General features: G+C 44.2%; 1 protein-coding gene across 5 annotated transcripts in view; it reads right to left on the bottom strand.

Moving 5' to 3' along the window:
* LOC117509343 (S-arrestin-like) overlaps nt 1-18816 on the bottom strand; it is an 86952-nt gene that overhangs the window by 50976 nt on the left and 17160 nt on the right. For all 5 annotated transcript variants that reach the window (XM_034169007.1, XM_034169009.1, XM_034169010.1 and 2 more), the window contains exons 7-8: nt 13130-13197; nt 12870-13005 (exon numbers count right to left, since the gene is read on the bottom strand). In XM_034169007.1, the coding sequence (XP_034024898.1) occupies nt 12870-13005; nt 13130-13197 (204 nt within the window). The remainder of the gene's footprint in view (nt 1-12869; nt 13006-13129; nt 13198-18816) is intronic.

Raw genomic sequence — 18816 nt, 5'->3', positions numbered from 1 at the left:
TTTGTTTCTGCTCACCCCCTTTTTGGTCACACGTCACTGTGGAATTGTCTTGTGTATCAGTTTTTGTTATTGACGAGTTGTGTGCCAAATAAATAAGTTCAAGTTCAATATTTTGGACACATATTTTCTATTGGGTGCACACTTTAGAATAGAATAGAACAGAATACAATAGAATAGAATTTATTATTATCATTGTACATGACACCAGAAAAAATACTGTGCATGACAATGAAATTAAAAACAATCTCTTAAAAGCACAATTAAAAAAATAAATAAATAACCCTAAAAAATAATTCAAACAAATAGTATCCAGGATGGGAGGGGTCTCCAATTATAGTCTTGCCTTCCTGAGACAACAACTTGTATACAGTTCCTTTAACGAAGGCAAGAGACAACCAGTGATCTTCTGGGCTGTGGTGACGACCTTCTGGAGAGCTTTCCTGTCTGTGACTGTGCAGATGGAAAACCACACACAGAGACAGTAGGTCAAAATGCTCTCTATGGAGCAGTGATAGAAGGACACCAGCAGTCTCTGTGGCAGATGGTTATTCCTGAGAACCCTCAGGAAATAGCGTCTCTGCTGTGCCTTCTTGATGGTAGCCATAGTGTTTGTGCTCCAGGTCAGGTCGTCTCTCAAATACCTGCCCAGAAAACAAAATTCAGAGACCCACTCCACACAGTCCCCATTGATGACCAGTGGCTGGATGACTGTTTTCCTCTTTCTATAGTCCACCACCATCTCCTTTGTCTTTGAGCTGTTGAGGATCAAATTGTTCTACCTACACCATACCAACAACTGCTGCACCTCCTCTCTATAGGCGGACTCATCCTCACCAGAAATGAGTCCCACCACAGTAGTGTCATCAGCAAACTTAATGATATTGTTGCTGGAGTGAGAGGGGGTGCAGTCATAGGTGTAGAGCAAAGGACTCAGCACGCAGCCCTGAGGGGAGCCGGTGCTGAGGCTAATGGCCGAAGAGATGTGAGGGCCAACTCTCACCCTCTGAGAGCGGTCTGTGAGGAAGTCCAAGATCCACCAGCAAATGGAGTGGGACACCCCCAGGTCCAAAAACTTAATCACCAGCCTGCTTGGAAGGATGGTATTAAATGCTGAGCTAAAGTCCACAAAGAGCAGCCTCACATAGCTCCCCTACTGCTCCACATGGGACAGAGCAGCATGTAGACCCAGGGGGAAGGCAGGAGGTGATGTAGGCCCGGACTAACTTTTCGAAGCACTTCATAATAATCGGAGTTAGTGCCACCGGGCGATAGTCATTCAGATCACTGATCCTGTTCTTCTTAGGGAGGGGGACAATAATAGAGGACTTCAAGCAGCGGGGGACAGCAGCCTGGCTCAGGGACTGGTTGAAAATGTTTGTAAACACACCAGCTAACTGAGCTGCATATTCCCTCAAGACCCATCCCAAGACGCTGTCCGGACCCACAGCTTTCCTTGAATTCACCCCCCTCAACACCCGCCTCACCTCCTGTTACTCCAGCGTGAGGGCGTGGCTGTTGAGGGCAGGTGAGGGGACGACGACTGTCTCTGGTGGCTACACCTCAAAACGGGCAAAGAAGCTATTGAGGTTCTCTGCCAGTGAGGCATCACTGCAGTCTGCCAACAGGGTGCTGGGTCGGTGGTTCGTGATGTGCTGAACACCCTGCCACACCCGCAGAGAGTCCTGACTCTGGAAGCAGTCCTCTTTTCACCTCCTATAAGCTGTCGTGGCAGCTGTCTTGGTCTTAGTTAATATTTGTCTGAATTGTACTTACACTTGTTTTCTGTTTGAGGAGCTGCTTGGGGAAAAAGGATGGCTGAAGGAGCTGGCAGCCATTTTATAACTTGGGAGGCCGACCAAGTCAAAATGGACTGAGGGGGGAAACTTCAGTTTAATTTTGGTTCATTTAGATATTTAATTTGCTTTATCTCACTTTTGAGTTTGTGTTAACATAAAGTTATTTTGGGTTTTTTACCTTTGTTGTTAAATTAGTAGTTTTGTTTCTTTTTGTTTGATATCTCCCCTCTTGAGTTTTGGTTACTCCACCCCTTTTAAAGCAGCTTCTGTTAATTATTATGAGTTCAGTTTTTCTTGAGTTCTGTACTTACGAGGTCTGTCCGTAAAGTATCGTACCTTTTTATTTTTTTCAAAAACTATATGGATTCCATTCATATGTTTTTACATCAGACATGCTTGAACCCTCGTGCGCATGCGTGAGTTTTTCCACGCCTGTCGGTGACGTCATTCACCTGTGAGCACGCCTTGTGGAAGGAGTGGTCCCGCCCCCTCATCGGATTTTCATTGTCTGGAAATGGCGGAATGAAAAGGACTTTTTTTCCATCAGAATTTTTTCAGAAGCTGTTAGAGACTGGCACCTGGAAACCATTCGAAAAATTTATCTGGCTTTCAGTGAAAATTTTACGGGCTTCACAGAGAATAAGGACTTTAACTACAGGTTTAAGGACCCCTTTAAAGGACGGTCGGTGCGCCGCGCTGCGAGCTGTGACGATGCGGCACAAACCACTGGATCATTTCTGAGCTGATGGCTCTGTGGATATGAGACCGTCGTGTGCTCTTTCTCTGGTTATCACAAAACCTGGACATCAGCCATTTTCCGGCAGATTTCACTTTTAACAAGAGATTTTGTCATGGAAAGCCGCGCGGAGACTTCGCTAGTCACGACCAATTCGCTGATGAAGAGAGACAAAGGAACACCTCCGTTTCGGAGTGTTAGAGGACAAGTTGGGACATGTCCAGCTCTCCACAAGTTCTTTTATACTCACTCGACTGGTAAGCACTGAAAGCCGAGATAGACATGTCCCAACTTGTCCTCTAACACTCCGAAACGGAGGTGTTCCTTTGTCTCGCTTCATCAGCGAATCGGTCGTGACGCGCGAAGCCTCCGCGCGGCTTTCCATGACAAAATCTCTTGTTAAAAGTGAAATCTACCGGAAAATGGCTGATGTCCAGGTCTTGTGATAACCAGAGAAAGAGCACACGACGGTCTCATATCCACAGAGCCATCAGCTTAGAAATGATCCAGTGGTTTGTGCCGCATCGTCGCAGCTCGCAGCGCGGCGCACCGACCGTCCTTTAAAGGGGTCCTTAAACCTGTAGTTAAAGTCCTTATTCTCTGTGAAGCCCGTAAAATTTTCACTGAAAGCCAGATAAATTTTTCGAATGGTTTCCAGGTGCCAGTCTCTAACAGCTTCTGAAAAAATTCTGATGGAAAAAAAGTCCTTTTCATTCCGCCATTTCCAGACAATGAAAATCCGACGAGGGGGCGGGACCACTCCTTCCACAAGGCGTGCTCACAGGCGAATGACGTCACCGACAGGCGTGGAAAAACTCACGCATGCGCACGAGGGTTCAAGCATGTCTGATGTAAAAACATATGAATGAAATCCATATAGTTTTTGAAAAAAATAAAAAGGTACGATACTTTACGGACAGACCTCGTATATATAATATAAGTACAGAACTCAAGAACAGTACAGGTTATACATGCCGATAACTGCTGGTAATCTCGTTCACATAAAATCCTTAGAAGATTACCTTGCAGCAGTGACAAGTTAGATGTCTAGAAACTTCCTACTTTTAAACTCTGATAAGACTGAAATGATGGTTCTTGGTCCAGTGAGATATCGGCATCAATTTGACCAATTAACACTTAGCCTAGGCTCGTGTGTCATACATCACACTGACAAAGTGAGGAACCTTGGGGTCATTTTTGATCCTACATTGTTCTTTGGCCTCCACATTAGAAATATTACTAGGACTGCTTTCTTCCACCTGTGAAATATAGTGAAGATTTGTCCCATCCTGTCTATGGCTGATGCTGAGACCCTGATCCATGTGTTTATCTCTTCTAGATTGGACTACTGCAATGTTCTATTTTCTGGTTTACCGCAATCTAGCATTAACGCTCTCCAATTGGTTCAAAATGCTGCAGCCAGACTTTTGACACGAAGCAGAAGGTTCGACCACATTACACCCATTTTGGCGTTTCTTCACTGGCTTCCTGTCCCAGTGAGATCAGATTTTAAGGTTCTGCTACTAACCTATAAAATTATTCATGGACTGGCACCTCCCTACCTAGCTGACCTAATTAAACCTTATGTACCGGCCCGGGCTTTACGTTCTCAGGGTGCAGGACTACTTTGTGTCCCTAGGGTGAATAAGAAGTCTGCGGGTCACAGAGCTTTCTCTTATCGTGCCCCTGTTCTGTGGAATGGTCTCCCTGCGTCAATAAAACAATCAGATTCTGTGGAGACTTTCAAGTCCAGACTTAAGATGCAATTATTTTCCCTTTCATATGGCTAGCATACTGGTACAGTTTTGTTTTACACTTTTTACTCTTTTAATTCATTTTATTAGTAAATGGAGCGTGCCGCGGGCTCAACTTTACCTAAATTCTGGGTCTTTTAGTGAAGTTTAGGGCTAGCAGCCGGCGATCACCTTAGTATTTCTTCTGTTTTTCTTGTTGTTTAATGCTGACAAATTATACTGTATTTGTTGTCTTTCTGATGCCTGATTCTGTTTTTTCTCTGTTTAAGGTGCAGCTCCATCCAGAGATGGGAGTTGTGTTTGTGTTGGCGATCCTCCTGTCCTGTGCACCAACAGCAATTCTTGTATATTCGTCCGTGAATTGTTTTGTGAATTGTTTCTGTAATTTGTGTCTGTATCATGGCCCAAGCAGAGGGTCACCCCTTTGAGTCTGGTCTGCTTGAGGTTTCTTCCTCAGAGGGAGTTTTTTCTTATCACTGTTGCTCTGGGGGTTGGTAAGGTTAGACCTTACCTGTGTGAAGCACTTTGAGGCAACTCAGTTGTTTATTTGGCGCTATATAAAGGAAATAAATTGAAATTGTACTGTTCAGTTGGGCCCAAATCTTGGTTATTTTGATTTTTACAATGGTTTGTTAACTTTTGTTGGCTTTATTAAAATTGGAAACTCTTTTTTTTTTTTTTTTTTTTACACCTTTGTTGTCCATGTCTATGTTTGGTCTGCAGTCTGCTTTTAGAAAATATCATTCCACAGAGACGGCTCTCACTAAAGTGGTGAATGATCTTCTGCTTACAATGGATTTGGACACCACTACAGTTCTGTTGCTGTTAGATCTCAGTGCTGCATTTGATACAGTGGATCATCATATTCTACTTGATAGGCTGGAAAATCATTTTGGGATTACTGGGAGTGCCCTTGCATGGTTGACGTCATACTTGACCAGTCATTATCACTGTTTTGTACAGTAACACTACCTCCAACCTGAGTGACATGAAATTTGGGGTTCCACAGGGGTCCATTTTAGGCCCCCTGCCTTTCTCCCTTTATATAACACCCCTTGGGCACATATTGTGGCATTTTGGGGTTACCTTTCACTGCTATGCTGTGATACTCAATTATACATGCCAATAACTGCTGGTAATCTCGTTCACATAAAATCCTTAGAAGATTGCCTTACATCAGTGAGAAGTTTGATGATGAGAAACTTCCTACTTTTAAACTCTGATAAGACTGAATTGATGATTCTTGCTCAATTGAGACATCGGCATCAATTTGACCAGTTAACACTTAGCCTAGGCTCGTGTGTCATACATCACACTGACAAAGTGAGGAACCTTGGGGTCATTTTTGATCCTACGTTGTCCTTTGACCTCCACATTAGAAATATTACGAACTGCTTTTTTTCCACCTGTGAAATATAGTGAAGATTCATCCCATCCTGTCTATGGCTGATGCTGAGACCCTGATTCATGTGTTTATCTCCACTAGATTGGACTACTGCAATGTTCTATTTTCTGGTTTACTGCAGTCTAGCAATAGGGCTCTCCTATTGGTTCAAAATTCTGCTGCCAGACTTTTGACAGGAAGCAAAAAGTTTGACCACATTATACCCATTTTGGTGTCTCTTCACTGGCTTCCTGTCCCAGTGACATCAGATTTTAAGGTTCTGCTACTAGTCTATAAAATTGTTCATGGACTGGCACCTCCCTACCTAGCTGACCTAATTAAACCTTACGTACCAGCCCGGGCTTTGCTTTCTCAAGGTGCAGGACTACTTTGTGTCCCTAAGGTGAATACGAAGTCTGTGGGTCACAGAGCTTTCTCTTATCATGCCGCTGTTCTGTGGAATGATCTCCCTGCATCAATAAAACAATCAGATTCTGTGGAGACTTTCAAGTCCAGACTTAAGACGCACTTATTTTACCTTTCATATGGCAGCATACTGGTATAGTTTTGTTTTATGCTTTTTACTCTTTTAATTCATGTTATTAGTAAACAGAGCGTGCTGCGGCCTCAACTTTACCTAAATTGTGGGTCTTTTAGTGAAGTTTAGGGCTAGTGGTCAGCGATCACCTTAGTATTTCTTCTGTTTTTCTTGTTGTTTAATGCTGACAAATTATACTGTATTTCTTGTCTTTCTGATGCCTGATTTTGTTTTTTTTTTCTCTCTGTTTAAGGTGCAGCTCCATTCAGAGATGGGTGTGGTGTCTGTTTCTGTAACCATCCTGTCCTGTGCACCAATAGCATTTCCTGTATATTTGTTTTGTGAATTGTTCTGTAATTTATGTCTGTATCATGGCCCAAGCAGAGGGTGACCCCTTTGAGTCTGGTCTGCTTGAGGTTTCTTCCTCAAATCATCAGAGGGAGTTTTTTTCTTATCACTGTCGCCTGTGTTCTTGGTCTGGGGTTAGCAGAGGTGGGCACAGTTCCGATAATAGATAATTATCAAAGATAATGTTTTCATTATCGGATTATCTTTTTAGATAACTTTAAAAACCATTATCGGACTAATTATCTTCCGATACATTTTTGTCCGATAACTTTTAGACCAATAACATAGTAAACAAAGATGAACAGTGACAAACACTTTTAAAATTTAAAATCAGTTGAGCACATACCTGTTAAAATTTTCCTAACAGATGCATAATCCTACCCTCTGCAAACAGAAGAGAGCTGCTTCCATTAAAAAACCACTCTATCCTCTGCAGGCAAAAGAAAACTGGTCTCACAAAGCAAAAAAAAAAAAAAAAACTCATTTCGTTTAACACCATGCTGATACTCTGGCAATATCACCCAAGTCATCCAGAGGCATACATTTTTAACTTATGGTTCAAATTTTAACCAAACTAATTTCGGACAAGTTATTTAAAATAACTGTCATGTCTGACATTTTATAAAGTGAAAATATTAGATATATGTTTTAGTTTTAAAGTAATGTGATCATTTTAAGGTTTTAGTGAGCACATGCTGTGCCCAGCAGTGCATTATGGGTAGGATAGTCTAATCTCAGTATGTTCATGACAGGACAAATGCATTTCAGACACTCTGTTCAGGCTCTACGGACAGCACCATTAAACTCTAGTGCCTAAAACTCTCGTGAATATATTCTCTGTTTTTATAGACGTTACGAGGTCTGTCCATAAAGTAACGGCCCTTTTCATTTTTTTCAAAAACTATATGGATTTGATTCATATGTTTTTATGTGAGCCAAGCTTGAACCTTCGTACGCATGCGTGAGTTTTCCAAGCCTGTCGGTTGCGTCATTCGCCTGTGAGCACGCCTTGTGGAGGAGTGGTCCAGCTCCCTCGTCGGATTTTCATTGTCAGGAAATGGCGGAATGATTTAGGCTTTTTTTCCATCAGAATTTTTTAAGAAACTGTTAGAGACATTCGAAAAATTTATCTTAAAGGACAAGTTGGGACATGCCTATCTCGGCTTTCAGTGCTTACCAGTCGAGTGAGTATAAGAGAAATTGTGGAGAGCTGGACATGTCCCAACTTGTCGTGTGGCACTCCGAAACGGAGGTGTTCCTTTGTCTCGTTCCATCAGCGGCTCCGTCGTGACGCGCGAAGCTTCCGCTCGGCTTTCCATGACAAAATCTCTTGTTAAAAGTGAAATCTGCCAGAAAATGGCTGATGTCCAGCTCTTGTGATAACCAGAGAAATTGCACACGACGGTCCCGGCTCCACAGAGCCATCTGTTTAGAAATGATCTGGTGGTTTCTGCCTCATCGTTGCAGCTCGGAGCGCGGCGAGCCGAGTGCCATTGTGGGTTGTCCTTAAAGCTGTAGTAACACTCCTTATTCTCTGTGAAGCCCGTAAAATTTTCACCGAAAGCCAGATACATTTTTTGAATGGTTTCCAGCTGCACGTCTCTAACAGTTTCTGAAAAAATTCTGATGGAAAAAAAAGCCCAAATCATTCCGCCATTTCCTGACAATGAAAATCTGACGAGGGAGCTGGACCACTCCTCCCACAAGGCGTGCTCACAGGCGAATGACGCAACCGACAGGCGTGGAAAAAGTCACGCATGCGCACGAAGGTTCAAGTTTGGCTCACATAAAAACATATGAATCAAATCCATATAGTTTTTGAAAAAAATAAAAAGGACCGTTACTTTATGGACAGACCTCGTATTGTATTTGCGTTTGTTAAATTCCACGCATCTTAAATGTAGCAGACACGGATTATCTGGGATTTTGTTTTAGTAAGTTTTCACGGTCTCTACTGCCATCTACTGGCCAGTAGTGTTCATGGCAGTATTCGCCCTAAGTACTAAGCATCTGGGCACCAGTAGATGGCAGTGTTCTACTTATTTTGACCCCAGTTATATCAGATGGTTGTCAAATCAACTTTTTGGCTTTGCAAATGGCTTTTTTTTTTTTTTTTTTTTACAAATTAAGTTTAAAAACAACAACAACAACAAAAAATACGAGGTCTGTGATAAAAGTAATGGATCTTATTATTTTTTTCAAAAACCATATGGATTTGAATCACGTGTGATTACATCAGACATGCTTGAACCCTCGTGGGCATGCAAGAGTTTTTTCACGCCTGTCGGTTACGTCATTCACTTGTGGGCAGTCTTTGAGTGAGGAGTGGCCCACCTTCTCGTTGATTTTTCATTGTTTAGGAATGGCTCAGAGACTGCTGCTTTGTTTGATCAAAATTTTTTCAAAAACTGTAAGGCACAACTGAGTGGACACCATTCGATAAATTCAGCTGGTTTTCGGTAAAAATTTTAACGGCTGATGAGAGATTTTGGTCTGGTAGTGTCGCTTTAAGGACGGCCCACGGTGCCTGATGGTGATCTGCACTTCGAGGTGGTAGCGTCTCACCGTTTCAAGTTGAAAACTTCCACATTTCAGGCTCTGTTGACCCAGGAAGTCGTCAGAGAACAGAGAACTTTCAGAAGAAGTCGGCATGAGGAGTTTATTCGGACACTCCATTGTTAACGGACATTTTGTAATGAAAGAACGTGCGGGCAGAGTCGCATGTCGGGCCGGACCCGACCACGGGGGGTCGCGACAGGAAAAACACCTCCGTTGGAAACCTTAACGGCCAAGTTGGAACATGCCCAAGCTGTTAAACAATTTCTCAGATACTCACTTGTTGAAAGCCATCAAAAGCCGCCTGAATTTTACAAATGGTTTTCAACACGGAGGTGTTTTTCCTGTCACGGTGCACACAGATTTGCCGAGTCGTCACAGAAATGACTCGGCGAATTTGCGCGCACGTCTTTCATTACAAAATGTGCTTAAACAGTGGAATGTCTGAATAAAGTCCTCATGCCGGCCTCTTCTGAATCTTCTCTGTTCTCTCATGATGTCCTGGGTGAATTAAGCCTTAAATTAGGATGTTTTCAGGTCGAAACAGGCCGACGACGGCACCTGGAAGTGCTGCACGATGTCCCGCTCTGTGGGAAGTCCTTACACCGACAGAAACACCCCATAATCTCTCATCAGCCGTTAAACTTTTCACCAAAAACCAGCTTAATTTCTCGAATAGTATCCACTCGGATATTCCTCACAGGTCCAGAAAAAATGTTGATAAAGCAACACGCGGCTATTCAGACAAAGAGATTCCGACGGGCGGAGTGGAGCACTCCTCACTCAAGGCCTGCCCACAGGCGAATGACGTCACCGACACGACCCTAGCCGCCAGTTCATGGTTGAAGTGGACGCCTCTGACTCAGGGATAGGAGCCGTGCTGTCCCAGAGCGGAGAGACCGATAAGGTTCTTCACCCGTGTGCCTACTTTTCACGCAGGTTGACCCCAGCTGAACGGAACTATGACGTCGGCAATCGAGAACGCCTTGCGGTGAAAGAGGCTCTTGAGGAGTGGAGACACCTGTTGGAGGGAGCGTCTGTGCCGTTCACGGTTTTCACTGACCATCGGAACCTGGAGTATATCAGGACCGCCAAGCCCGCTGGTCACTGTTCTTCGGGCGTTTTGACTTCCGGATCACCTATCGCCCCGGGACCAAGAACCAGAGGTCGGATGCCTTGTCCCGGGTACACGAAGAGGAGGTCAAAACTGCACTGTCGGATCCACCGGAGCCCATCCTGCCTGAGTCCACTATCGTGGCCACCCTCACCTGGGACGTGGAGAAGACCGTCCGGGAGGCCCTGGCACGGAGCCCAGACCCAGGAACAGGTCCGAAGAACCGTCTGTACGTCCCACCAGAGGCCAGAGCTGCAGTCTTGGACTTCTGTCACGGTTCCAAGCTCTCCTGTCATCCAGGGGTGTGAAGGACCGTGGCAGTTGTCCGGCAGCGCTTCTGGTGGGCGTCTATGGAGGCAGACGACTGGGAATATATCCATGCCTGCACCACCTGTGCCAGGGGCAAGGCAGTACACACGAAGGCCCAAGGACTCCTCCAGCTGCTGCCGGTGCCTCATCGCCCCTGGTCCCACATCGGCCTGGATTTCGTCACGGGCCTCCCGCTGTCCCAGGGCAACACCACCATCTTCACGATAGTGGACCGTTTCTCCAAGGCGGCCCACTTCGTGGCCCTCCCGAAGCTCCCAACAGCCCAGGAGACAGCAGACCTCCTGGTCCACCACGTTGTCCGTCTGCATGGGATACCCTCCGACATCGTCTCAGATCGTGGTCCCCAGTTCTCCTCACACGTCTGGAGGAGCTTCTGCAGGGAACTGGGGGCCACCGTGAGCCTCTCGTCCGGGTACCATCCACAGACGAATGGACAGGCAGAGCGGGTCAACCAGGAACTGGAACAGACCCTCCGCTGCGTCACATCCGCGCACCCGACGGCCCGGAGTAACCATCTGGCCTGGATCGAGTATGCGCATAACAGCCAGGTGTCTTCGGCCACCGGCCTCTCCCCATTTGATGTGTGTTTGGGGTATCAGCCCCCGTTGTTTCCCGTGGTGGAGGGAGAGGTCGGTGTGCCCTCGGTCCAGGCCCACCTGCGGAAGTGCCGTCGGGTGTGGCGCTCCGCCCGCTCTGCCATGTTGAAGGCCCGGATGAGGGCGAAGACCCATGCAGACCGCCGGTGATCCCCGGCCCCTGCTTACCAGCCCGGGCAGGAGGTGTGGCTTTCCACGAAGGACATCCCCCTCCAGGTGGACTCTCCGAAACTTCAGGACAGGTACATTGGCCCCTTCAAGATCCTCAAAGTCCTCAGTCCTGCTGCAGTGAAGCTCCAACTCCCGGCTTCACTGCGGATCCATCCGGTTTTCCACGTGTCACGTATCAAACCTCATCACACCTCACCCCTCTGTGCTCCCGGACCGGCGCCCCCTCCTGCTCGGATCATCGACGGGAGGCCGGCTTGGACGGTGCGCCGGCTCCTGGACGTCCGTCGGATGGGTTGGGGGTTCCAGTACTTGGTGGACTGGGAGGGGTATGGACCCAAAGAACGCTCCTGGGTGAAGAGGAGCTTCATCCTGGATCCGGCCCTCCTGGCCGACTTCTACCGTCGACACCCCAACAAGCCGGGTCGGGCGCCAGGAGGCGCCCGTTGAGGGGGGGGTCCTGTTGTGTGTGGGCCGCCAGAAGAGGAGGTACTGCTGGCCCACCACCAGTGGGCACTCTGCCTGAAGTGCAGGCTTCAGGCACGAGAGGGCGCTGCCGCCATGGACACAGCCGGGGGTGACAGCTGTCGCTCATTACCTCTTGACAGCTGTCACCCATCTACTCAACATCATCTCACTCCATAAAGACCAGACGTCATCTCCACCTCGTTGCCGAGATATCATACTTCATTGGAGGTAATATCCTCAGCCATTTTGCAATATTGTTTGTATATTGTGAGTGTTTGCAGGAGTACCGGTACTGCTGTCAGTGGAAGCTGAGAGAGCGCTAGAAGGCACTCTTTTCCCTGAGGAATCTTCAGTACTCTGCAAGTTATTGAGTGAGAGGTGGAGGTGGCATTCCCACCGTTATTGTTACTGGGTGTACACACACCCACACTTGACTGTCTTTGTTCTTCGCCAGCAGTACCAGATCCGACAGTCGGGGACGGTGATCACCTGGGAATTCGGGACTCGGCGGCTCCAGTATTCACCAGGTTCTGGGGCGGCGGAAATCGTGTGGTTCTGGCTCTCCTCAGGACAGACGTCTTCTATCCTCGAGCCTGCCCACACGTCACCTTTGTGTATTGACTGTTGTGATATTCTGAGATTGTCTGTATGTTCGTTGTGCACATTCACAACATTAAATTGTTATATTTTGGCTCATCTATTGACCGTTCATTTGCGCCCCCTGTTGTGGGTCCGTGTCACTACACTTTCCCAACACCCAGCCTGACCAGAAAATCACTAAAGGCCCTTGGGCAAAGTCCTTAATCTCCTAGTTGCTCTGGGTGTGTAGTGAGTACCTTGTATGTCATCAGTCTCACATTGGGGTGAATGTGAGGCATTATTGTAAAGCGATTTGAGCATCTGTTGCAGATAGAAAAAAGCGTGATATAAATGCCGTCTATTTACTACTTTTATTTAACAAGCTCCATATGTAACTATACCATCTGTGCAACTCATTTTCTGTCCACTGTCAAGATCGGGTCCATAGACGTTGGTGCTCACAAACATCTTCATAATAACCTGCTTTAGATTCCGTTCTGACCTCTTTCGGCAAGCTGAGTTTGACATGAAGCGGTTTGTCCGACATCAAGAACTCAAACGTGGTATCTGCCACAGGAACCACTTTACTGTCCTCTGGACTGAACTGGATCTTACGAATGGAGAGACGAACGGAACTCCTGCAGACAAAATAAATCAAATAAGTCCCTCAGATTTTAGACAGTTAAGAACAAAACCTGTTCAATGTCAAATATCAGTGAAATGTGACAAATGAAGATGATAGTGGACTTAATGTCAACTTACTGTTTATCAGTCTTCTCGTCCTGGTGCTCAGCACAGAAAGCTTTCACCTCAAACTCCACCACACATTTCTGGTCAAAAAACAAAAGCCACAGTTGGTATCTACAATCCAGCACGCGGTCGGTATCTAAGATCCAGCACACAGTTGTTGACTAGGATCCAGCACATGGCCGGTGTCTAGGATCCAGCACACAGTTGTTGACCAGGATCCAGCACATGGCCGGTGTCTAGGATCCAGCACACAGTCTGTGACAAGGATCCAGCACGAAGTCGGTGACTAGGATCCAGCACGCAGCCGGTGACTAGGATCCAGCACGAAGTTGGTGACTAGGATCCAGAACGCAGTTGGTGATGAGGATTCAGCACATAGTTGGTATGTAGGATTCAGCACACACTTGGTATCTTTTATGTTAAGCAAACATGATGCCGGTGTGGGGCAAAGTGTCAAATCCATCTCTTGGCAGTATCATCTTTGTTTGCTTGTTTAAATGTGAAAGAAGGTGTTGAACCGGCAGCCTGGCACAGAAACCTGCAGTGGTCGGCCTCCACAGCGTCACATTAAGAGGCCTGGGGCCTCATGGAAAAAGGCTGCATACGCAGAAAAACAGTTGCAGTTCTACACTGAATTACTCCCCGGGCAAGACACGCATGCAGGATAAACACACACACAGAGAATAAACACACAGGATAAACACACTTTCACACACAGGATAAACACACACACACAGAATAAACACACAGGATAAACACACACATAGAGAATAAACACACAGGATAAACACACACAGAGAAGAAACACACAGAGAAGAAACACACAGGATAAACACACACATAGAGAATAAACACACAGGATAAACACACAGAGAAGAAACACACAGAGAAGAAACACACAGTATAAACACACTCACACACAGGATAAACACACAGGATAAACACACACACAGGATAAACACACAGGATAAACACACACACACAGGATAAACAGACACACAGAGAATAAACAGACACACAGAGAATAAACACACAGGATAAAAACACACACACAGAATAAACAGACAGGATAAACACACACAGAGAACACGCACACAGAGAATAAACACACACACAGAGAATAAACACACAGGATAAACACACACACACACACAGAATAAACACACAGGATAAACACACACACACAGAATAAACACACAGGATAAACACACACACAGAGAATAAACACAAAGGATAAACACACACATAGAGAATAAACACGATAAACACACACACAGGATAAACACACTCTCACACACAGGATAAACACACACAGGATAAACACACACATAGAGAATAAACACAAAGGATAAACACACACAGAATAAACACACAGGATAAACACACTCTCACACACAGGATAAACACACACACAGAGAATAAACACACAGGATAAACGCACACACAGGATAAACACACACAGAGAATAAACACACTGGATAAACACACACACAGGATAAACACACACAGAGAATAAACACACTGGATAAACACACACACAGAATAAACACAGGATAAACACACACACAGAATAAACACACACACATAGAATAACCACACAGGATAAACACACTCTCACACACAGGATAAACACACACAGAGAATAAACACATAGGATAAAAACACACACAGGATAAACACACAGGATAAACACACACAGAGAATAAACACACAGGATAAACAGACACAGAATAACCACACAGGATAAACACATAGGATAAACACACACACACAGAATAAACACACACAGAGAATAAACACACAGGATAAACACACACATAGAATAAACACACACATAGAGAATAAACACACAGGATAAACACACACACAGAATAAACACACACACAGAGAATAAACACACAGGATAAACACACACATAGAATAAACACACACATAGAGAATAAACACACAGGATAAACACACACACAGAATAAACACACACACAGAGAATAAACACACAGGATAAACACACACATAGAGAATAAACACATAGGATAAACACACACACAGAATAAACACACAGGATAAACAGACACACAGAATAAACACACAGGATAAACAAACACAGAGAATAAACACACAGGATAAACAGACACACAGAATAAACACACAGGATAAACACACACACAGAATAAACACACAGGATAAACACACACACAGAGAATAAACACACACACAGAATAAACACACAGGATAAACACACACATAGAGAATAAACACACAGGATAAACACACACAGAGAATAAACAGACACATAGAATAACCACACAGGATAAACACACACAGAGAATAAACAGACACATAGAATAACCACACAGGATAAACACACTCTCACACACAGGATAAACACACACACAGAGAATAAACACACACACACACACAGAATAAACACACAGGATAAACACACACAGAGAATAAACACACAGGATAAACACACTCTCACACACAGAGAATAAACACACAGGATAAACACACTCTCACACACAGGATAAACACACACAGAGAATAAACACACAGGATAAACACACACAGAGAATAAACACACAGGATAAACACACTCTCACACACAGGATAAACACACACAGAGAATAAACACACTCACACACAGGATAAACACACACAGAGAATAAACACACTCACACACAGGATAAACACACACAGAGAATAAACACACTCTCACACACAGGATAAACACACACAGAGAATAAACACACAGGATAAACACACTCTCACACACAGGATAAACACACACACATAGAATAAACACACAGGATAAACACACACATAGAATAAACACACAGGATAAACACACACATAGAGAATAAACACACAGGATAAACACACACACAGAATAAACACACACACAGAGAATAAACACACAGGATAAACACACACATAGAGAATAAACACATAGGATAAACACACACACAGAATAAACACACAGGATAAACAGACACACAGAATAAACACACAGGATAAACAAACACAGAGAATAAACACACAGGATAAACAGACACACAGAATAAACACACAGGATAAACACACACACAGAATAAACACACAGGATAAACACACACACAGAGAATAAGCACACACACAGAATAAACACACAGGATAAACACACTCTCACACACAGGATAAACACACACACAGAGAATAAACACACACACACACACAGAATAAACACACAGGATAAACACACACAGAGAATAAACACACAGGATAAACACACTCTCACACACAGGATAAACACACACAGAGAATAAACACACAGGATAAACACACAGGATAAACACACTCTCACACACAGGATAAACACACACAGAGAATAAACAGACAGGATAAACACAGGATAAACACACTCTCACACACAGGATAAACACACACACACAGAATAAACACAGGATAAACACACACAGAGAATAAACACACAGGATAAACAGACACAGAATAACCACACAGGATAAACACACTCTCACACACAGGATAAAAACACACACAGAGAATCAATCAATTTTATTTATATAGCGCCAAATCACAACAAACAGTTGCCCCAAGGCGCTTTATATTGTAAGGCAAGGCCATACAATAATTACGTAAAAGCCCCAATGGTCAAAACGACCCCCTGTGAGCAAGCACTTGGCTACAGTGGGAAGGAAAACCTCCCTTTTAACAGGAATAAACCTCCAGCAGAACCAGGCTCAGGGAGGGGCAGTCTTCTGCTGGGACTGGTTGGGGCTGAGGGAGAGAACCAGGAAAAACACATGCTGTGGAGGGGAGCAGAGATCAATCACTAATGATTAAATGCAGAGTGGTGCATACAGAGCAAAAAGAAAAAGAAACACTCAGTGCATTATGGGAACCCCCCAGCAGTCTAAGTCTATAGCAGCATAACTAAGGGATGGTTCAGGGTCACCTGATCCAGCCCTAACTATAAGCTTTAGCAAAAAGGAAAGTTTTAAGCCTAATCTTAAAAGTAGAGAGGGTGTCTGTCTCCCTGATCCGAATTGGGCGCTGGTTCCACAGGAGAGGAGCCTGAAAGCTGAAGGCTCTGCCTCCCATTCTACTCTTACAAACCCTAGGAACTACAAGTAAGCCTGCAGTCTGAGACCTTTCTAATTTTAGAGATATTACGTAAATGCAAAAAAGCAGTCTTACATATTTGTTTAATATGTGCATTGAATGACATATCCTGATCAAAAATGACTCCAAGATTTCTCACAGTATTACTAGAGGTCAGGGTAATGCCATCCAGAGTAAGGATCTGGTTAGACACCATGTTTCTAAGATTTGTGGGGCCAAGTACAATAACTTCAGTTTTATCTGAGTTTAAAAGCAGGAAATTAGAGGTCATCCATGTCCTTATGTCTGTAAGACAATCCTGCAGGTTAACTAATTGGTGTGTGTCCTCTGGCTTCATGGATAGATAAAGCTGGGTATCATCTGCGTAACAATGAAAATTTAAGCAATGCCGTCTAATAATACTGCCTAAGGGAAACATGTATAAAGTGAATAAAATTGGTCCTAGCACAGAACCTTGTGGAACTCCATAATTAACCTTAGTCTGTGAAGAAGATTCCCCATTTACATGAACAAATTGTAATCTATTAGATAAATATGATTCAAACCACCGCAGCGCAGTGCCTTTAATACCTATGGCATGCTCTAATCTCTGTAATAAAATTTTATGGTCAACAGTATCAAAAGCAGCACTGAGGTCTAACAGAACAAGCACAGAGATGAGTCCACTGTCTGAGGCCATAAGAAGATCATTTGTAACCTTCACTAATGCTGTTTCTGTACTATGATGAATTCTAAAACCTGACTGAAACTCTTCAAATAGACCATTCCTCTGCAGATGATCAGTTAGCTGTTTTACAACTACCCTTTCCAGAATTTTTGAGAGAAAAGGAAGGTTGGAGATTGGCCTATAATTAGCTAAGATAGCTGGGTCAAGTGATGGCTTTTTAAGTAATGGTTTAATTACTGCCACCTTAAAAGCCTGTGGTACATAGCCAACTAATAAAGATAGATTGATCATATTTAAGATCGAAGCATTAAATAATGGTAGGGCTTCCTTGAGCAGCCTGGTAGGAATGGGGTCTAATAGACATGTTGATGGTTTGGATGAAGTAACTAATGAAAATAACTCAGACAGAACAATCGGAGAGAAAGAGTCTAACCAAATACCGGCATCACTGAAAGCAGCCAAAGATAACGATACGTCTTTGGGATGGTTATGAGTAATTTTTTCTCTAATAGTTAAAATTTTATTAGCAAAGAAAGTCATGAAGTCATTACTAGTTAAAGTTAAAGGAATACTCGGCTCAATAGAGCTCTGACTCTTTGTCAGCCTGGCTACAGTGCTGAAAAGAAACCTGGGGTTGTTCTTATTTTCTTCAATTAGTGATGAGTAGTAAGATGTCCTAGCTTTATGGAGGGCTTTTTTATAGAGCAACAGACTCTTTTTCCAGGCTAAGTGAAGATCTTCTAAATTAGTGAGACGCCATTTCCTCTCCAACTTACGGGTTATCTGCTTTAAGCTGCGAGTTTGTGAGTTATACCACGGAGTCAGGCACTTCTGATTTAAAGCTCTCTTTTTCAGAGGAGCTACAGCATCCAAAGTTGTCTTCAATGAGGATGTAAAACTATTGACGAGA

Source organism: Thalassophryne amazonica, chromosome 4 (assembly GCF_902500255.1).
Source record: "Thalassophryne amazonica chromosome 4, fThaAma1.1, whole genome shotgun sequence".
NCBI lineage: Eukaryota > Metazoa > Chordata > Actinopteri > Batrachoidiformes > Batrachoididae > Thalassophryne > Thalassophryne amazonica.
This window is presented reverse-complemented; position numbering and strand designations above follow the sequence as displayed.